Source organism: Balaenoptera borealis, assembly GCF_965194805.1.
Source record: "Balaenoptera borealis genome assembly, chromosome: 13".
NCBI lineage: Eukaryota > Metazoa > Chordata > Mammalia > Artiodactyla > Balaenopteridae > Balaenoptera > Balaenoptera borealis.
Window position 1 is genome coordinate 8,999,509 of NC_138870.1, and position 22,871 is coordinate 9,022,379.

The 22,871-nt window shown below is 34.6% G+C and overlaps 1 protein-coding gene across 3 annotated transcripts; it reads right to left on the minus strand.

The window, feature by feature from the left end:
• Positions 1-1,293: 1,293 nt before the first annotated feature.
• LOC309608598 (uncharacterized protein) lies at positions 1,294-21,474 on the minus strand. 3 transcript variants are annotated; one of them, XM_082348891.1, is made up of 6 exons: positions 20,305-21,474; positions 14,369-14,467; positions 12,079-12,195; positions 9,505-9,668; positions 6,855-6,963; positions 1,294-5,989 (listed from the first exon to the last, which is right to left on the minus strand). In XM_082348891.1, exons 1-6 carry the CDS (start codon positions 20,390-20,392, stop codon positions 5,973-5,975), a joined length of 594 nt encoding a protein of 197 aa, XP_082205017.1. In that variant the 5' UTR covers positions 20,393-21,474; the 3' UTR covers positions 1,294-5,972. The 3 variants fall into 3 exon arrangements, 2 of the variants coding, with proteins under 2 accessions (XP_082205017.1, XP_082205016.1); XR_014232983.1 differs by having other exon boundaries at positions 1,294-6,963; positions 9,070-9,668; XM_082348890.1 differs by having other exon boundaries at positions 1,294-6,963.
• Between the last annotated feature and the right edge of the window lie 1,397 nt (positions 21,475-22,871).

The following is a 22,871-nucleotide window of genomic DNA, read 5'->3' on the forward strand; positions in this document are numbered from 1 at the left end:
TAGTATCCCTTTCCAAAGACCGTGCCACTCCATGTATGAGCATAACTTTCTCTTGGTTTTAAAATGTTATGTCTGTATTGTATTAGAGCAGGGTTTCAAAGTAAAGGGTGGAAAGAGGTATCATCCTAATACCAATCAGAAGGAAACTGAAGTAGCTACATTAATTTTAGACAAAGCCAGCTTCAGAACAAGGAAAATTATCAGAGATAAAGAGGTACATTTACGTGATGATAAAATGGTCAATTCTCCAAGAATATATAACAATCTAAATGTGTCTGTACCTATCAACTGAACATCAAAATATGTGAGACAAAAGCTGATAGAACTAAAAGGAGAAATAGATAAATAGCTAGTATAACTAAAGAGTTCAGCACCCTTCTATCAATAATTGACAGATCTAGTGGGCAGAAAATCTGTAAAGATACAGCTGAATGGAACAACATTATCAATCAACTTGATTGAATTGACATTCACAGACTACTTCATCCAACAACTGCAGAATACACATTCTTATTAAGCTCAAATGAAATATTTAACGAAATAGACCACACTTTAGCAAATTTAAAAGAATCAAGGTCATACAAAGTATGCTCTCAAACCACAATGACATAAAACTAGAAATAAATAAGATAAAGATAGTTAGAAAAATCCCCAAATAATTGGAAATTTATAGCATCCTTCTAAAATAACTAAAAGGTCAAAGAAGTCTCAAAAGACATTTTAAAAATAATTTGAACTAAACAAAAATTAACATGTCTATTTTCTGAACATCAAAATTTGTGGGATGTAGTAAGAACAGAGCTTAGAGGAAAATGTATAGCACTAAATGCATATATTAGAAAATAAGAAAGATCTAAAATTAATAATCTAAGCTTCTATGTTAAGAAACTAGAGAAAGAACAATTTACAGATAAGCAGGGGAAGGAGGCTAGAATGATCTGTGTGGTAATAGATTAGAGTTGGAGACGACAGTATAACGGGTAGGTTAATGTAAGCATAACTGACTACTTATAGAAATATTTATAGATACATGTATATACAAGTGTTAGTACACTAACATGTATTTAGTAACATGTGTAGTAACACAACATGTATTTCTTTGCATTTTCAGCTGAAAGAGCCTGTAAGCAATTAACATTCCAATAGCAATGAGCTACTGCCATGCAGATCTTGGTTCTTAATACCACTCTCCAGTAAAGGGAACCAGGTTCCTTAGAGAAATGGTTGTTTCTAGGACTGGAGGAGGAAGTATACAAGATGAGTCTGCTCAAACAAGCAAATAAGCATAGCAACACAAACAACAAAACCTACATTGATGGGGGAGTGTCAAAGGGCACAGAAGCTGATTGAAAGAATTCTCAAAAGTCAGAATTGCAATAATTTGAGCAACGTAGTAAATAAAGTAGGACTGGATTAATAACCCAAAATATAAAATAAATATTCATGAGTCCTTACTGATATAAATGGTTGAATAAATAAATAAATGGAGAGGAGATAATATTCCTTCCAGGTGAATTCCAAGTAATTTATAGCCTCAAAATTGGGAACCATAAATTCCACTCTTTAAGTTTGGGCTACATATAGTGACTTCCTTCCAAAGAGTACAGTATGGAAAAGGGGGAAAAGAAGAGCAGCTTTCCAGATGTGAAAACAGGTACTGTTTCAGTGAGATGATCAGGATCCGTATCAACAGCGATAAATCATGTTTATATTGTATACCCTTAATGTGATGTGATGAATACTAATACTCTGTGGTTTTCCTTCCAAAAGCCCATAATACCAGTTTAACCATGAGAAGGACATCAGATCGTTTTCAGTAGAGGGGCATTCTATAATATTTGTCCAGCTTTCAAAACTGTTGAGATGATCAAATAAAGGAAAGTCTGAGAAACTATCAGAGTCAAGAGAACACTAGAGAGATATAAAAATTAAATGTAATGTGATACCTGCTGTGCATGGGGTCTGGAACAGAAAAATATTAGACAACAACTAAGGACGTTTGAAAAAAAGTATAAACTTTAGTTAATAATTTATCCCTATTGGTACATTAATTGTGGCAAAGATACCAGCCTAATGTTAGATATTAATGACAGCTAAAACTGGATGTGAGATCTGTGGAAATCCTTTCTATTTTCTTAATTTTTCAGTAAGTTCTAAATATATTCAATTTCAATAAATACACTTTATTATTTTTTATTTTCCCTTTCCCTAAAGGTATTTTCAAGCTTGTCTTTTTTTAAAGTTTAGCCATAGTAAACATAGTTGTTCTATTTCCATTTTCTGTGCTTGATAAGTCCACGATATGACAAGAGTGACTCATTCTGTTGTTAACTTATTTCTGCTAGTTCTCATAAATTGTGTCCTGTTTCCTTGCAGTAGCCTTTTACTGAGATGTATACAAGACTGCATGTGTTCCCTAGCCAAAACCATATGTGTATACGTATACACACCCTGGTTTCTCTCCCTACCTTTCCAGAGCAGTCCCCTCAGAGCTACTGAGAAGCAGTTTCCAGGTCTATAGTCCTCAGTAAGACCCTATATAAAATTCAACTCTCAGCTCTTACATTTTGTGTTTTTCTTTCTGTTGACAATCTGTATTCTGGGATGAAGTTACCCTTCTCCAGAAAGGAGTTACATGTTACTTCTCTCAGGATCCAGGGCTTTACCAATTTTGACCCCTTAACCCATGAATAAAGATTGAAATTTCTTGAAAACACAGATGATCGTAACCTGGGCTGTAAGATCTTAGAAGGGCTTGTTTACTTTTGGTTCAATCTTACAATGAAGGTAGAATTATTTGAGTTCCTAGCTCATAGTATGGAGATTACTTTATTCCAACCTCCATTTCTCCAGGACCCAGGCTCTATCTAAATAAAAGGTCAAATCTGTGGGAAATTGCAGACACCTTCTCAGAAAAATAGGCATAATGACTTAATTAGTTCTCTGAGTTCCTGTTATCTCCTCAGTTTTGGCCTGATTATTTCTTAGCTTTAATGAATGACTGGGGATGTTTCAACGTAAGAGTAAAAGAGAGGATTAGTGCTAGATCATACCTTCATTAAGTATCAACTTTATTGTCTTGAGAATACTTCATAGATTTGATTAAAAATATGTAATAGTCTGGAGAAAAAGAATGACATGATTATAAAATGGAGCACACCTGAGATGCTAATTTTCATTTATTATGTGAACTTTTTAAAATGTCAGAAATAGTACATGTTTACTCTAAAAAAATAAGTCGGCAATATATCTGATATTAATAAAACTAGTTTACTTCTCAGAATCAGCACAGGATTATATCTAAAAGGAATTTACTTCTTACTTTTAAAAAATTGCAAAAGTAGTATTAGTTATATGGATGTTTTCTGGAATTTTAATTTTAATTGCATTTCATTTATTGATTAATCTGACAGAAGTGATGCTGCTTTTAGAAGGTTGAACTTTCTATCCAAGAAAAAGTTACATTACTTCTTTTGTTGAACTTATCTTGGTAGCTTTCACTATAATTTTAAATTGTCGTCATTTTATATCTCATTAATTTATTCACATGAATTTATTTATTTTTTATTATGGTGGACAATACCTTTTATATCATTAGAGAGAACAATTTGCTATTGTAACAATTTTCTATTTATTTAAGATAGGGTATATCCCATGGATATTTGTCATGAGATTAGTCAGCTTAATGAATTATCTGTGTCATAATTTTCAGTCAGTTTTTCTACATCAAATTTATTTTCTACAAATCCATAATCAGTGTTTTGTCTTGTTTTTATAATCAATCATCACTAATTTTTATTTCCCTCTTCGTTTCACTGGCTAGAATTCTGGAGCAATGTTAAATAGTAATGATGATAAAACAATTTTGGTGATTACAAAATGTATAGAATCACTGTTTTGTTTATTTTGGCTGTAATTTTAAATATACAGTCATTAATATGTTAAAGCACTATTCTACTATTTCTAATTCACTCAGATTCCTCCTTTTTCTCCTCTTCCTCCTCTTTCTTCTGCTTCTTAAATCCGGAGTAGATGTTAAATCTATCATATGTTTTTTCTCATCTATTAAGAGATCAGATATAACCATTCAGAAAGACATGCTTAAGAAAGGGATAGGTGTTACAAATATACAGTAACACGTGGAAAAATATGATTATGCAGTAAGTGTTAGGTTCTTGGTGTCATGAATTATTTGCTCAAGTTCCCAGGAACATGAATTGCCAATATTTCACATGAAGTTTGCAATAGCACAAAGAAAGAATTTTACTAAAAGGAAGGCTAAAGAAAAATCACATCGTTTCTAAAAAAAACAAAAACAGAAACAAAACACTTTTTTTAAAACCAAGGTATAGAATATTTGAGTTAAAGGGTAAATAATAATTTTTTACTAGTATCTTATAGGTACATACTGAGCAGCTTGAGGGAAAAGACAAAGTCATTGATCTTCTCTATATCCAGTATGCTACAATAGTGGGAGTAAGATAGATATTATTGAATTTAAAAATTGCAATAACCTACAGTATTTAACGGAGGTACTCAAATTGTGCAGTAACTGAATTGTATTAGCGGCACAGACAGATCTTGCTTTTCATGGTTCTCACACGTGCAGATTTCAGAGAGCACGGTTCACTTAAATAACACCAGCCACCCAACTACAGGATTCAGTTTTCATTTACCACAGTATATTAATTCTGAGTAATCGCATGAAGTACAAACTTTGCTGCTATGTAAATAACAGATACTCATTATGGTCAATCTTGTTACTTCTTTTAATATTTCTCCAGGATTGGTTACTGAGAATCTCTTATTCAGTTCACATATAGATAGTAATGCATACCATTCTTTTCCCTCCTTGCCTCCAAGTTTATAGAGATAACTGTCAGCAAAATAATTTAGTTTTTAAAGCACTTCTACTGTTAGATAATGCTCTAGGTCATACTATTCTCTTAGGGTCTTGAGTGAAAATGTGAAAATTTGCTTTTTATCATTAAACGCAACATCATTAATCCAGTCAATGGACCAAGGAGTTATTTCAACTTTTAAGATCTTTTATCTTAGATGGACATTTGGACAGACTACAGATAATGCAATCGTAACCGAGTTTTAGAAATATGATATAAAGCATACAGCTGAAAATATTCAAGCATCCTGGCAGGAAGTAACAGTGAATAACATCTTTATAGTATGACAGGAACTTTTAGCACACTGTGCAAATAATAATCTAAATATAGTTATAAAAGAAATCGCTCACTGTGAGAATGTTGACACCGCCATCATTTTAGAGAATCTCAATATGCAGTCAGAGGAACTTACCAAAGAAAGTTTTCTGACATAAATAAGGAAAGTAGTTGCAATGAAGAAAATGACATTGTCTAAAGGAAGTGACACCAGCAAAAAAAACCTTCACATTAAAGGAGCTGTTGGAAATATTTCATGTCTTTGAGCGCAGAAAGGATAAAGTGATAGAAGCTGATTCCCAGCTTAGAAAAGAGTGTGACAATTTGCCTAAGATAGAAAAAACTATTCCATCTGGATAGTAAAGTGTATTGCAAGAAGTTGTACCACTGTTCATGCTACTTTTGATAAGCAAAATAAGCCACTTTAATTCTCAATGTTTCTAATATTTTAAATTAAAGTGGACTAGGTAATATTAATTTCACTTTTTAAAAAATTTTCCTATACAATTACAATCAACTGTAAGGGAGTTTTTAATGTTTTGACAGAAAGTTTTAAAGGTCACAAAACAATCAGATTTACCCCATTTGATTCTGAGATTGTTTTTGCATAGTTTCAGCTTACACGGTCATTTCTATATCCTGCATTATTACAAGTGTTTGCATTTACATAAGATTGAGAATTTGGTACATCTACTTTGTTTTCACAGATACAATAACTACTAGAGTCATTAGATTTTCCAGTTATTCCATTTCCATTGAATACTGCATACTTCACTGTTTCGGCACGTGAAATACTTACGGAGGTACCAAACCTGGAACAAAAAGATAAATGAAAATGAGTCCTGTGCTTTATCTTGAAAAACAATTACCTCATAAATCCAATATATTGCTTCCAAACTTATCATTTTTTTCTTGTTAGATTATTTTAGTTAAAAGAGAAGAAAGTGACAATAGCTCTGGTGATTCCTTACACTATTTTAAGAATTCTCCAGCCCCCTCACCTGTCTAGGACCCCAAATTACCTCTGGTCTATCTGTTACCAATTTTACCCAAGAGGTCATTGAGTAATCTTGGCTTGCCCAGGACACTACTGATTTATGCCCGGTGTCTTGGTGTAATTATCAATAGTGCCTCATTTCACTCTCAAAAGTGTTCTGGTTTGGACAATAAATCATATGGTCACCCAGATTATAACTCACTTAAAATACTATCATAATCCTCCATTAGTAAAGTATATAAGCTTATATTATTTCTTTAAACAATGTAAAGTAGTAGAAACAAAGCAGAATTTCTTGGCTCCAAGGAGACACTTTATTTTTTATTGCACTGGGTAATGTCCTTGACCCTGATTTGACTTTGTCCTTTTACCTTGTCTCCTTTCCTTAGTGTCCTAGGAAAGCATGGAGCAGTAGTATGAAATAAGGGAAGGGAAGTACAGCAAAGCTTCTGAATTTCTACCCCAGGTGCTCTCAATTCCAAGGAACTCCTATATAGAATAGATTTTTTTTGCTAAAAAATAATTGCCTAAGTTACAGACAAATGCTCCCGGAATTTCTTGCCTTCTCTTTATACACCTTTGACCATATATGGAGGATGGCTGTCAGAGAAACATCTTCAAAATTAGCATGCCACATATTCCTTTATTATTGACAAAAAGGAAGAGACAGGTTAACTCACATGTCAAAATGGAAAAATTTGAAACATTCTCTGCTGTGTGATTTGTGTTGTCGAGAGTAAAATTCAGATCCGTCCAGGAGATAGGTGATGGAAGACATCTAATGAGCAGCTATAAAAAAAGGAAACATCGGTTACTTTGTACAACTGGAAGCTAATTCAAGTGCAACAGAACCAAGTTCATGTCATCAAAATTCCATTCAACAATCATTTCACTTCTTCTTGGTTCCTTGTCCCTTTTCCCTCAGTGAGATTTAAAGACCTTCTTTATTCTTCTCAAGTGTCCTACTTAACACCATCACTACACTCTTAACATTTTGCAGATGATAGGCAAAAACAAGTCATCAGATGAGCAAATACCACCCTGTAGACATCTGCAGAGGTTCTAATTTTCTTTTCTGCATTCACTGTGCAATAGGTTCCCGTTCATTAAACACTCGCCTTTCCAATGAGGCCCCCCACTCTTTTCCAATTTACTTGTCTCTATCCTGCTTTTTAAGTTTTTTCCGCCCCACGCTGAACTAAATCATAATGTCTTTAAAACTCTTACTGGCCTTATGAATTTTCTCTCGAGATATAAAAGATATTTTGTCTTCCATTAACTTCCAAGATTCTTAAGAGAAAATCTGGAGTTTAAGCTCTGTTTTAATGCTTCTTCCTCATTCAGATTTCAAGCCGTCTCTAACTATCCTCTTTGAGGACTGACACATACTACAGTATGGATGAGCCTTGAGGACATTATGCTAAGTAAAATAAGTTAGTCACAGAAAAACAAATACTCTATGATTTCATTTATATGAGGTACCTAGACTAGTCAAATTCATAGAAACAGAAAGTGGAATAGTGCTTGGCAGGGGGTGGAAAGAGGGGGAAGTGGGAAGTTGTTGTTTAGTGAGTATGGCGTTTCAGTTTTGCAGAATGAATACAGTTCTAGAGATTGGTTGTACGGCAGTGTGAATGCATTGAACACTACTGAACTGTACACTTAAAAATGGTTAAGGTGGGAAATTTTATGTTATGTATATTTTACCACAGTTTTAAAAAATTCATTGGCTGGAATCTGAGAGGACTCTAGCCAGTGAAACCCTAATAGTGAGAGTCTGTGGAACCCCAAAACTTTGGAACTTCCTTCTTTGAGGAAGAACCAGCTCAAAAGAATTATCTCTGACAGGAAATAAGTAAGTAGCTGTCAGATAAGGTGACTTCTGAAAAACTCACAGAACCATTCAGTAAGAAGGCCATTAATAGCACATGTCTGTTCTTCTTTTCCTCCAGTTTGAAGCTGTACTTTTCATTTTACATAAATGTAACATCATAAATTGCAGTTAGATAATCATTTGCATAATTCTTGATTTATTATTTCGATTCACCTTAGATTATAAGCTTTCGTAAGATTTATTACATTTATTACTGTTATAGCCCCAGCATTTAGTCCACGTTGCAGATCTTAGTAAACCCTTAAGAAGCACTTGTTTGAAATGTTATCAATATTTAACCCATATTACCGACTGCATTTAAAAGACTCTTGTCAGAGTCATCTTTAAATTGTCAACTAATCCTTTATTTTTAGACATACCTTGGGCTTTGGAGATAGGCAGACTAGGATTTGAGCTTGCCTTCTGCTTCTTATTACTCATGTGACCTTAAGAAATTTACTTATCCTCTGTGAATTTCAGTTTCTGGATCTTAAATTTAGGGATAACGTATAGAGACTGTTTGACAGAAGGCATGATGCCATGGGAACTAATGAAGAAAAGAGTTTCGAGAATAGTGCAATTAACAGTGAAAACACCTCAAAATGGTTAAATAATGCATATAAGTAGTGACACAAATTATTTACTATATGCCTATAACGAGCCACAAACTGGAAATCTGAGTTGGATTAATCAAGTTCAAAAGGGAAAGAAGAATAATTCAGGTAGTAAAACCATAAAGGCCAAAAATCACAGAGGCATGAACCACGTTCAGCTTAATGCTGATGACAAAATCTTTTGGATTGGAGCATGCTGTGTGTTACAAGAAGCTAAACAAATGGATTGTGCTGGATAGTAAGGGTTTTGGCATTCTACAGTTGGGAGCTTGGTATTTTTCTACACTCACATATTAAGAAAAACAACAGCAAAATAAGAATGAGCATTGCAGTAACTTTATCTGATTTTTTTTAAATTTTAACTTTTAAAGAGGGTTGTAATATATGAAGATAAGACAGATAACTTACATGATTGTACCAAGTGGTTTATAGCCCAGAGTATGATTTTTCATCACTGGACAACCGCTCTAAGGGGGAGGAGAATCGTATGATGTAATTTGCATCAGTGATCACTTAAAATATACCTCGCAATTGGAAATAAACCCTTACTCTCTCCTTCATGGTTCTACAAAAAACAGAAATCACAGGGAACAAGAAATACCAAAGAAATATACTTCCATAGCTTACCACGTGGACCAGCAAATAACTGTAAATCCTTGCTTTCTGGACCCATGATACAGGAATTTTCCAATGACTCCACTCAGGGAGAAGGCAAAAGTAAAGGGCATGAAGGCCATTTATTAGGAAAGGCCAAGGAGTAATGCTGTTACCCAAATGCTCCTTACCTGTACTTTAACAATACCAAGAAATTTCTATGGATGTATTGCAAATCATAGCACAGACCTTGGTTCTATTCCAGTTTTCCCCATTGCCCATATTCATCAGGGAGCAGTGATTCTTTCCATGGTCACTGTTACTCATATTCCAACTCATTAGTTCAGCAGAAAAGTAACAGCAGCTACTTCCATGCCATATCCACAACTCTGAGCATAAGTAAAATCCCGGGTCTGAAAAACAAACGAGGAACGTCTATAAAGATATGATACTGATAACACACATACGCATAATATGTATGCACAGATAAGCATATATATCAGAATTTCTAAACATTTGCATTATACATTGAAATGATTAACAGAAGTTATATTTTGAAAGAGATGATTGCTTAAAATATGAGAGAAGAGAGTGTGACCTGAAATGAAACAGGGTTTGGATCTGGAACAATCTGAAGATAGAAGAAAAATCGTAGCTATAGAGGGGAAAAAACGATGAAGGGATTATTAAAAGCACTCAGAGAAAACTTCAGAATGTTTAGTTTGCTGTAACAGGACCCTAGTCCCTATCTATTCTGCTATGTTTTCTACAGAAACCTTATCACCTCACTGTTTCCAGTGACATTTCTATGAGACTCTGCTTTAAATGATTCATTATTTTCCCATAGATTTCAGGTTGAAATTCAGATTCTCCCCATTATTTATAGGAACCCTCATGGCACTCCAGTTTTATCTCTTATTAGTCCACTTAGCTTCCTGTCATCCATTTATCTTGAATATCTTGAATTTATCCTGAGAATGCCATGCTATCTCATTACTTTTATGGAAATATGCCTCCAATCCCTGCACTGAATATTGTACCCCTATTCAGTCTGGACTGTTTCCTCCAACTATATTGTTTCTTGCACTATGTGTTTATGTTTATGAGCACTCATTAAACTGAATTGTAATTTTTTTGTTTACTTGTCTGCTTCTCCTCTCACACCGTAAGTGACTCAAGACGAGAAATTGTTATAACTGTTATGCAGAAAAATTTATATTCTCAGGGTTTCCCAGGTGCTTGGCATATGGTGTGCAGTGCATTTTTTTTTTAATTAAAGAAGATAAAGAGTGAAGAGAGGGAGGGATAAAATCAGTGAGCATCTATAGAATTTTCCAGAGAGGAAAGGACATAGTTCATCTCTGGAAAAAATTGAATGAGCTATCCGGCAAAGCCTTGGTTTCTACTGTAATTGTTGGTGCCGTACTTTATATCCAGCTTCATTTAAACTGGAAAGTTGCCTGTTCATCACTCCACCCTGGCCTTCCACCCTTAAAATATCCACATAAATTTCTCACTTCTGGAGAGATCTAGTGGAAAAGCTGTCCTCTTTATTTATTTATTTGGTATCTTCTTTAAATAGCAGTAGTCAGTCCGCACCAGCCATCACTTCCTTTCTTGAATATGAACAGAGAAGCAAGAATCATAGAGTATATAGGAGCACCAGCACATGAAAGAGAATTCTCATGATAAAAGAAAAACAAAAGAAAAAACTACCCTCCCCCCAAAAATGAATTTCTGAAAGAAGAGATTGACATCTTAAAATACACCTCTAATTAATATACTTAGATGTCTCCAAAAGATAGTATATACATAAGGTAGGAATAGGATGCTACAAAAACAACTCTCAAGGATCATTAAAAAACATGATTGTCGAAAAAATCATCAGTAGAAAGATTGAAAAATAAAATTCAGGAAATCTCCCAGAATCTAATGCTAAAAGAGGCAGAAAATACAAAGAAAAGATGACAATCTGCAAATCTGAACATCCAAAGGAGAGAAGTCATGGAAAGAACAGAGGAAATGAAGTAGAGAACAAAATAAACTTATAAGGAATAGCACATATCTTCCCTAAATTTGAAAGCCCTAAACTTTCAGATTGAGAAGGCCCACAGAGTACACGGCAAATAAATAATTTAAAAACACTCATACCCAAGAATATCCTAAAATTTCAGATCCCCAGCAGCCAAAGTCAGGTCATTTTTATAGAATGAAAATTACACCGGGAACAGACCTCTTACTAACATTGTTTGCCAGAGACAATGAAGTAACTCTCTCAATATTCTCTAAGAAATGAATTTTTAACCATCAAATTTATAATTAGCCAAATTAAAGACTTTTTCAGACATGCAATAATACAGAACATTTATCGCCCATATACCCAGCTAAACTCCATTATAGCTAAACTCCATTAAAATGTGTGTAAATGTCAGTGTTAAAGAAGGAAAAAAGAAGAAAGAGGGAATCAAGAAAACAGTCTAACCCAACAGAGAGAGAGAGTAAGGAGGTTAGTTTGATAAAAATAATAATTAAACATATAAAGAAACTAAGTCAAGAAAGACAAAAAGTGTTTACTTAATAGAAGAATTTGTAAATGGTTACCATATTTCCATGTTTTTTTTAAAATTTCAGAAATATTTCAAGATTTTGAACGCAGTGAAAAGACAAGGGAAAATTGGAGAAAACAATGTTACTGATGAGACTCTGAAACAGAGAGATCTTTCACTTTCATTTTCCTTCTGCTTTAACTCTTCAAAGTACTTTGAGGTAAAGTTATTCAACACTTGTAATGTGTTTTCTGACATATTAAAATGATGTGCTCACCTGAGACATTTGTAGGCATATTCGTGGGTAATGTCGTAGTTCTCTCCACCCGTTCCGTTACAGTTTCTTGCGCGTCATAATGTGTCCTGCTGCCGAAGATGATGAGTTTGTAGTAATCTATAAGTCATATCAGGAGATTAATGACTTAAACATACTCAGAATCTACCAGTAAATTATACTACTATCACAGTAGTCATTTAAAAATTTAATAGAGAGCACGTATTTAAATGATAGCTACGTAAGTGTAGAATACTATATACTTTTAAGATTAACATTTATTTGAGATAACAATGTTTGATGTTACTCAACAGAGTACTAGTTCTTGTTTAAGGAACTGCCCAAATAAGTTTAAAAATACAAAACAAAAAATATCTATGAGAAGCAGAGATTTCAAAATAAAAGTGCAATTCAGTAGTTAGTTTTTAAAAATGCAAACCACTCTTTTGAGATTAGGAGGCACCAGAATACATTGGTGAGCCTATGCGTTGTAATTTTGAGTTTCTTGGACAGATATAACCATAATTTATGGATACAGAATTAGTAAACAGCAGCCTCAGAATTAAAAAAAATAATTTCCGAAGATAGGAATCATGTATCTAAGAACTTCAGAAGATTCAGAAAACATAGCATCTCCATTTTGTGGATTATTACACAGAACCTATCTTTTCTACAAGACTGATATTAGTTTATCTGCCAGCCCTTCCACCTCATAGAATCTTTCATTTTTAAGTTTTATGAGGATTAAATGAGAAACAATCACAAAGAATGGACACTCAAGAAATGTTAACGATTATTGTCCTAATCATCCTCTATTTTCTCGGAATGGCTTTGTACCCACTGTTGTCGGAGGGAAGGGAAAGGGAATAGCATTTCCCAATAGCACCCAGGCTTGAGAAGCGATGCTCCCCAAATACTGAGTTGTTTAAAAAAAAAAAACCTTTTATTTATCAAATACATAATTAACGGATATTTAAAGAAACAAAGTATTGTAATGATTGGGAAGACAGTCAAGAAAGAGAAAAAAACATGCTCAATATAGCAAAGGAAAGACAATGGGGTATTAAACCATAAAGTGTAAAATAAAATGATAGATGTATGATCAAATATTCCCCACTAGTCACTTACAAACTGCACAGAACTGGAAAAGTACTTGGGGCTCTCTGACTCTGGAAACTGAGGAAAAATGTAACTATAAAGTATGGTTGGGGTAAAGATTAAAGGAGATAATGCATGTGAAGAGCTTGGGAAAACAGTACTCAAAAAGGTAAGTAAATTGTTATGAGAGTGTTTATTTACATTACTCAATGAAATGTTGATATAAAATGATATCCATGATACAAAAGATATTAATGTATATCTTTATATTTTAATAGTTATTACCTCCCATTGGCAGATACTAATTGCTTTTAGTTTCTTGTCCTTTCCTATATTTTGAAGTTTTGGCAAGATCTTTATTGCAAATATATTTTAAAGTACTTGAGATTGCCTTTTTTCGTAAATGTGGAACAAACTGCTGAAAGAGTAGGTTGAGATGTGCCTTTACTTGTAAATATACTTCAGCTTTAATAGTCAAAAGCCTACTAGTTTCTGCTTGTTTATTCATTTGTTTGTTCATTCACTCATTCGTGTATTCAGCTAATACATTCATTCAACCAAAAAATACAGAGAATGAATAATCCACAGTCTGTGCCCTTAAGAAGCTTGCAGTATATTGGAGGAAAGAGACTCTACCCACCAATTATTATACTAATGTCAGGAACAATTATGGAAGTTCTAGAAAAAATTAGTTTATCATTTGGGAGAAATTATTTTTCAAATGACAGCATCATGAAGCCAGATCATATCTATCTGAAATTGTGATTCTTAGAATAAAATAACTGGCCTACTAATGAAAAAATTAAAGAAAATCAAGTAACGATAGTGGTATCTTGAAAGATGTTTGCAATTAGAATGGGTTGGGCAGGGAGAAAATGTCATGAAAATAAAGAGTTTGTTTCTAATAAATGAAATCATCATGAAAACTCTGAGTATAAATTAGTTATACTTCTGTCGTTGTACTGATTTTATAACTTTTAGAAACATAGGCTTTACATTGCTATCTTCATCATTGGTTGCACTGAAGGGATCTGATATTAAAATAGCCCAAAAAGAATGACTAATGTTATATGGTCATACAGAAATGAAACCTGTTTTCCTGGAAATTTCATATGGGTATGTCTCAGGACTAGGATTCATTTGTGATATGCCTGATAAAAGCAAGGGACAGCCTCAGAGAAAAGTGGAAACTTACTCGTTAAGCCCAGGGTTCCCAGTCCAGCCAGCACCACCAGGTTCAGCAACAGTGAAATGAAAGCAATAGGGCACCACACCTTCGACGGAGTGCTACGTCCTATGAGGAAAATGACAAGAAGCCACACATTTTAGGCTGCTTCCTCTTTCCTTAACCCCTTCCATCCCCTACTCCTCTGTTCATAGTAGTGTTGGATCTCTGTTTTATTGTTTAATTAAAAATACTGCTTGTAAAGTCAAGGAGTTCTCATTTATATTCAGCCAACGTGAATACACCTCTACATTCACACTAAAAACACAGAATTTTATGTAAATGTGATCATATGACATATTCTGGATATTTTTATGAATACTATCTTGTTTATATTTTAGCAGTCTTTCTTCCCCTCTACCTTCTTAATCTTGTTCTCGTTGGTCTACCTTCCCATCTCCAGGTAATCAGTGTTAACCACCTGTTGGATGTTCTTCATTACTTTTTCCAGGCTCGTTTTGAAATATACTATTTAATGTAATTGACAGTCGGTTCCCTGATGATTTGATCTTTTCAAGTGATCTATTTAATATGTTAGTAGAAAATCCAGTCTCCAATATGAATTTTTATAGTACTTTCATTCCCTCACTGCTTCTCTCCCTTACCCTAGGGTTTAGTAAAATCAGTTCTAGACTATTATAGACTTTCTCTTGCAGTATATCTATTTCATTGAAAAATTGTTTAGCACGTTTATATTTATAGTTTTCGTATGATGCCATTATCAGCTATTATTTTTTTGCATGCCTCTAAATGTTCCCTTAAGTTCTTATTAATTAATCATGTGACTGGAAATTTTCTTGAGTATTTCTCAGATGGAGTGTATGACGATTTTTTAATTTTGCTAAAATGGATTAATTCTATCTTCTCTGATTTCAGGATGAATGAATGACAGTTATTTTCTCTCCATGTTTACTCAATACTAGATATATCTAATTACTTTATTTCCTTGTTTATATCTATTCTTTTTATTCTTTATGGAATCTTATTATTTACATATTAGATTACTTGGCTTTATTATCCAATCATGATTTTCATATCTCTTTAATTTTGAATAATTTCTTCTATATGATCTTTCAGGACATGCAACTGGGCCTTAATTATCATTTTCTCTTTCAACTCATCCACTGGAGTTATTACAGTGAAAGTGATGTTTCAAATTTTAAAATTTTAGTGCCATAATTTAATGTCATAAATTATCTTATTATGTTGGTTGTTTAATTTGATTATCTTTCCCTTCCAGGGATTCTGTTTTACTAGGAGCTGCTTGTTAGGCTTTTTCTTCCTCCTCTGGCTTCTGGGTCCCCTAAAATTAGTTGCTTTTATTTGTTTTCCCTTAGTTTTACTGACTCTTGGATTTGAGATCAAGCTTTGGAGTACTTTGAGAAGCATCAAATCTATGTGTGATGGAATGCACAGTTGTTTCTTTCACTGTGTCAGTGGCACGCCAGATGACAAGCTGTTAATTTTATGCCCCATAAAAGAAGAAACCTGGTCCATTGTCTTCTCAGATGAAGTCTGATGCTCTCTATGATTTAGGATTTCAGAGGGCCTTTTCTGCATGCCTGTTTAGTTTGCATACTAATCCTCTGAGGCCAGAAAGACAAGTAGGTCCTCCCAGGACCACACAAGAAAGTTGGTACCACCTTTTTTCTATGGAGTCTAATAATCTCAACAGACTAAGTTCTTTCTAGGCACCAGAGAGGCCTGAATCTTCCTCTAAGCCTTTTTTTCTGTGAATCTCCAGGCTGTTAAGTAGCACAGTGGTACACAAATCTATCACCTCTTCTCTTCATTGGAACCTCATAAGAGTTTGGGGCATAAACATATCCCCAGTGCCCTGCCTAGCTACTAGCCCCTACAGTTGCTCCTTTCAGGGGAAGTATTTGCTAGTAGGAAATGGGAAAGAAAGGCAGAATGAAAGTACATTTGGGCTGATTGAAATGTTGATTAAAAATCAGTCTGGAATGAATGGTTATAGATAGATATCATCCCTTTACCTTGGTTTTCTCTAAAAGCTCCAATAAAATATAGAAAATAGGTTAAAGAAGGTGTAGATTCACAATAATAAAGAGAAAGGAAACCACAGAAATGGCATTTTGGAAGGCAGATAACAGATACAAAAGCTACTAGTAACTTTTTGTACACCCTTAGAAACAGAAGCAAAGTCAGCAGTGAGAAAACAGAAGAAGCAAGCTGATTCTCACTTAAGAACCCCAAAGGCTCCATGTATCAGTGATACGTGGTACTTTATCTTTCCAAGTGGAGATATGGGTGAGCCTGAAAACTGAAAAAATACCTGAAAGTCGACATAAGATGTTGGTACTCCCCTCATACCATATTTTTCTCTCCACTTCGTACAACTGAGTTACCCTCTCTTACCCATTATAATAGCAGAATACCCTGGGCAGAGTACTGGAGGATTCATTCATCTCCAGAGCAGTTTAACTGGCCCAAGAGGGGGAAAGAAACATACAAATATTGAAAATTGGACTTCTCAGTGAACTGCTCCAGTCCATGAAGGCTACCATTTAACAAGCCCATCTCATCTACACAAGGTCTCACTAAATCAGTTTAGTACCACACACTTAAATGAGTGCAGGCAACCAAGGGTCATCAGATATTTTAAGAAAGCAGCCAATAATAAAAGACTGAAGAAACAGAAAACACAGCAAGAATTTAGAGGAAGCAGAAATACAATGAGACCACTTCAGAAACTCTGTAAATAAACTAGAATTCTCTTAGATGGCTGATGGAGGTATAAATGTGGAAAACAGTTTTGTCCATTTCTTATATAGTTAAACACACACCATCCAACCCAGGCTTCTACTCCTAGGTATTTACCTAATAAAATTTCTAAAAATATGTCTACACAAAGACTTCTACATCATAGCAGCCTCATTTATACTAGCTCCAAACTGGAAGCAACTGAAACGTTCATCTACAGATAAATGGATCAACATAGTATAGTACAGCCACACACTGGAATACTACTCAGTATTTCCATGGAAAGGAATTCACTGCTGATGCACAGAATACGGATGAATCTCAAAAACATTATGTTTAATGAAAGAAGCCAGTCATTGAAGAATATGTATTATTTGAACCTATTTATATAAAACTCTAGACTTAACAGAGTAGTCTAGAATGACAGAAGGTAAATCTTTCTGATTAGCTGGGGCTAAAACTAAGACTGGTGGTGATGGTGGTGAGGGTAACTTGAAAGACACACAAGGTGTCTTCTTGGGGTGGCGGAAATATTGTATCTTAATTTTGGTGGTTTGTATGCTTAAAGTGGGCATATTATTTTGTATTTAAATTACGCTTCAATAATGTTGACTTGAAAGTACAATTTTTCAAACCATCAGAGAAGTAAGATAAGATTTTGCATCCACACATAAGAATAGAATGCCATAAAAAAAGCCTTTAGAAAACAATAGCAGGAGTTCATTAAGAATAAAATAATACCAGGAACACATTTTTAATAGAAAAAGATAATTTAAGAAAGTCACCCATGAAATATAATAAAAGATAAAATGATGAAAAATGGGAGGGTTAGTGAGGTTAATATTATAAAAACTGGAAATATCAGAAAACTATATGAAACCTCTGGAGGTAGATAGAGAAAATAATCAAAAAGAGATGATTTTCCATAACTAAAGGGCATGAGTTTATTACCTTTGGTTTATCCTCCTTTTCTCAAAATTTTTGTTTTATTTTTTGTTGAAGTATAGTTGATTTACAATGTTGTGTCAGTTTCTGATGTACAGCAAAGTGATTCAGTTTTATATATGTATTTTTTTCAGATTCTTTTCCATTATAGGTTATTATAAGGTATTGAATATAGTTCCCTGTGCTACACAGTAGGTCCTTGTTGGTTATCTATTTTATATATACTACTGTGTGTATGTTAATCTCAGGTTCCTAATTTATTCCTCCCCCTGATCCCTTTTGGTAACCGTAAGTTTGTTTTCTATGTCTGTGAGTCTGTTTCTGTTTTGTAAATGAGTTCATTTGTATCATTTTTCAGATTCCACATATAAGTGATATCATATGGTATATGTCTTTGACTTACTTCATTTAGTATGATAATCTCTACGTCCATCCATTTCACTGCAAATGGCAATATTTCATTCTTTTTTATGGCTGAGTAATATTCTATTGTATATATGTACCACATCTTCTTTATCCATTCATCTGTCGATTTTGGTAGCTTACATGTCTTGGCTATTGTGAATAGTGCTGCAATGAACATTGGGGTTCATGTATCTTTTCGAATTACGGTTTTCTCCAGATATATGCCCAGGAGTGAGATTGCTGGATCATATGGTAGCTCTATTTTTAGTTTTTAAAGGAACCTCCATACTGTTTTCTATAGTGACTGCACCAATTTACATGCCCACCAACAGTTAGTAGGGTTCCCTTTTCTCCACACCTTCTCCAGAAATTATCTATCTTTTATTTTTAAAAGCAATCTTTATTTTTTCTGCCCCAGCATCTCCCACTATGTCCTTAATTTTCTTCTTGCCGCAGTGGCTCTATTTATTGAAGTAGGTCTCACCTCTCACAGCTCTGCTCTTGGCCGCCTTGGCTGTGCCCTCAATGCTCCCTGTTGCAGTTTCAGCTGCAACACCCAGCTCCAACTCAGGCACTTCATGGTTGTCTTTTCAGGAAAAAAACAGTGGCAGTGTTTTTAAAAAATCAATCTTTTCTCTCATCTTCCTTTTACTTTCTAACTATCCAGATATTCCCAGTGTTCCTGGCTTGATTCTGATTCTGATGATAGATTTTTTAAATAGACACTTTGTGACCTTTTATAAAAATGGAATTCAAACAGTTTACTCAGATGTATAGAAAAGGAAACACATATTAGGAAATACATATCAGAACATAAATTGCATCTCCAATTTTATAAATAACTTGAGTCAGTGGCCTATGATGTCAATTGGATGGTGAGGATGTGGTACTTCTCCCAAATACATGCAGTGCCTTCATCAAACATTATAGAGACAGAGAAGATGACTCTTTTGGGGGAAACTAGTCCCTAAAACATCATCCACTAACCTGATGCCAAAAATTCTATAATCAATCAGAGATTTGTTCATATTGAGTGCTTTTACTTCATTATTTAAATGTAAAATACTTTGAGGTAAATTTATGACTTTAAAAAATCCACATCTATATAGAAGATATAATTTTATATTAAGATAAAAAGGACTTAAAAACAAATACAAAAGCAGAAAAAATAATGTAAATAACAAATAACAAAAAATAATCCGAGGGAATGCACAAGAAACCATGTATCCCATAGCAATAAAGAAATTTCAGTGAATATGACTTTCATGTTTCTAAAAAGTATCTTCCTACTGCTTCATTGTTATTAACTGTCTAGGAATTGAATCACAGACTACAATTCTATTATTCTGAGATAAGGAACCTTCAGTCTTATTCCTTCTCAGAATGAAATAAATGTTTACGACATCATCACTGACTGGGGTCCCATGGTCCTATGAAACCCTTAGCATATGCCTATTTCATATCTTCTAGCAGTTAAATAAAAACACTGGATAGTTATGTTCATGCTATTACTGTTTTTCCTTCCCCTAATATCCTGTGTGTAAGATCATCCTAAAATGTCTGAAAAATATAAGAAATGCTACTTTGGTGGCAACGGAGATCTGGATTTCCAGAGGCTTAGACCACAGTCTTTTTTCACACACTATGATGATCTTACAAACTAAATAAGATAGACAAAACTAAGCTCTGGTGTAGTGACTGCTGTATGGACTAGCACTCCAAAATTTAAATCTCAGGGGGGACTAACAGCCTTGAGTTGAAAACACGAGAACCCACCAGCATAGCTGAATAACTGCTTCTCTGGTCTTTCTGATCCTCATTGAGAGTCTTACCCATTCTTTTGAGACTGTGGCTCTCCCGGGGTTCCTTCGTCTTAGGACCTGAAAACTTGAGAGTTGCATAGGTCACTTCTTCAGGCATCACTGAAAAAACAGAGCACAATTCAGTCACCCTGTGTACTGTGCATATCACCCTGAACTCACAGAAGCTGCTGTTGGGTGACCTATGCACGCAGGGACTGAGTTGACTGATCTACCTTTGTAAAGACCAAGCAAAAGAAGTAGTGCCAGAAAACAGAACTGTTCCACTGAGAATTTCATAACTGCACTATTCTCACCTCTGTACATCCCTCTTACCTCTCGTTTCCTAACTTCCTCCAGTAAAACACCAGGTTGAAGAAATGACTAAGAGAAAAATGTGGGTTTTAAATGTAAATAATCTTTTTTTTTCAGCTAGTGGGAAAACCATCTGGATCTCCAGACTCGAGACTATCCTAGGGAAATACAAAGAAAGTGTATTTATTTCTGCATATATAATCAGCTCTTAATCAGCATGTGCCTGTGAGAACTGTGTTGTAATTGCATGCAGTACGTAACCCATGGCTGACTCCCAGGAAATCACAGGTGAGTTAATTCTCACCAAAACATTTTTCCTTCCATTTTTCCTTTATTTTTGTGGATTGAAGAATCCTGAGAACTTAAAAGCAGAATATTAATGGAGCAATACAAAATCAAGAAAAAGAGAGCTGCAGTGAGCTACACTAAATAAAGATTGTCCTTCCCTCTCCTCCCTTTTATTGACTTTCAAGAAAGATTGGGGCATTGTGCAATAAGCAGACAGAACCTCCCACCGAATTTTAAAAAAGAAAGAAAAAAGTATAAGGAGTAAATTTAGGAAAGTGTTATGAAACTTGATACAAGGAAAAAGCCATTACCTTAAACTACAGACTTCGAAACATTTTAAAAACAGAATGCTTCAGACCCAGTAAGAAATATTCATAACTCATTGCAATCAGGTAGGAATACAGTGAACTTTTCTTTATGATAGAGGGGAGAAACTGTACTCCAACCAGGGGTTGGAGGGGAGGCAGGGATGGGGCAGGAAATATGTGGGTAACTTGTGCTTTAGTGCTTTCTTTAATATTAAGTAAATTAGGGAAGTCTCTAGGTGTCACCTCACTTATTTATTAAAAACTAAATGGATGGACCTAAAGCTTTTTTTTTCTTTAACATCTTTATTGGAGTACAATTGCTTTACAATGTTGTGTTAGTTTCTGCTGTATAACAAAGTGAATCAGCCATATGTATACATATATCCCCATATCCCCTCCCTCTTGAGCCTCCCTCCCACCCTCTCTATCCTACCCCTCTGTCACAAAGCATAGAGTTGATCTCCCTGTGCTATGCAGCTGCTTCCCACTAGCTGTCTATTTTACATTTGGTAGTGTATATATGTCAGTGCTACTCTGTCACTTCTTCCCAGCTTACCCTTCCCCCTCCCTGTGTCCTCAGATCCATTCTCTACATCTGTGTCTTTATTCCTGTCCTGCCCCTAGGTTCATCAGAACCATTTTTTTTTTTAATTCCATATATATGGGTTAGCATACGGTATTTGTTTTTCTCTTTCTGACTTACTTCACTCAGTATGACAGACTCTAGGTCCACCCACCTCACTACAAATAACTCAATTTCGTTTCTTTTTATGACTGAGTAATATTCCACTGTATATATATGCCACATCTTCTTTATCCATTCATCTGTTGGTGGACACTTAAGTTGCTTCCATGTCCTGCCTACTGTAAATAGTGCTGCAGTGAACATTGTGGTACATGACTGTTTTTGAATTATGGTTTTCTCAGGGTATATGCCCAGTAGTGGGATTGCTGGGTCGTATGGTAGTTCTATTTTTAGTTTTTTAAGGAACCTCCATACTGTTCTCCATAGAGGCTGTATCAATTTACATTCGCACCAACAGTGCAAGAGGGTTCCCTTTTCTCCACACCCTTTCCAGCATTTATTGTTTGTAGATTTTTTGGTGATGGCCATTCTGACCGGTGTGAGGTGATAGCACATTGTGGTTTTGATTTGCATTTCTCTAATGATTAGTGATGTTGAGCATCCTTTCATGTGTTTGTTGGCAATCTGTATGTCTTCTTGGGAAAAAAGTCTATTTAGGTCTTCCACCCATTTCTGGATTGGGTTGTTTGTTCTTTAGATATTGAGCTGCTTGTATATTTTGGAGATTAATCCTTTGTCAGTTGCTTCATTTGCAAATATTTTCTCCCATTCTGAGGGTTGTCTTTTGTCTTGTTTATGGTTTCCTTTGCTGTGCAAAAGCTTTTAAGTTTCATTATGTCCCATTTGTTTATTTTTGTTTTTATTTCCATTTCTCTAGGAGGTGGGTCAAAAAGGATCTTGCTGTGATGTATGTCATAGAGTGTTCTGCCTATGTTGTCCCCTAAGAGTTTTATAGTGTCTGGCCTTACATTTAGGTCTTTAATTCATTCTGAGTTTATTTTAGTGTATGGTGTTAGGAAGTGTTCTAATTTCATTCTTTTACATGTAGCTGTTCAGTTTTCCCAGCACACTTATTGAAGAGACCGACTTTTCTCCATTGTATA

Excerpts from the sequence above, each read along its gene's own strand:
- LOC309608598 (XM_082348890.1), bottom strand. The coding sequence starts at position 20,392 with ATGCCTGAAGAAGTGACCTATGCAACTCTCAAGTTTTCAGGTCCTAAG. Across the intron at positions 14,468-20,304 it reads CCACAGTCTCAAAAGAATGG|GACGTAGCACTCCGTCGAAG; the intron begins GTAAGACTCTCA and ends TTTTCCTCATAG. Across the intron at positions 12,196-14,368 it reads GGGAACCCTGGGCTTAACGA|ATTACTACAAACTCATCATC; the intron begins GTAAGTTTCCAC and ends TATGACTTATAG.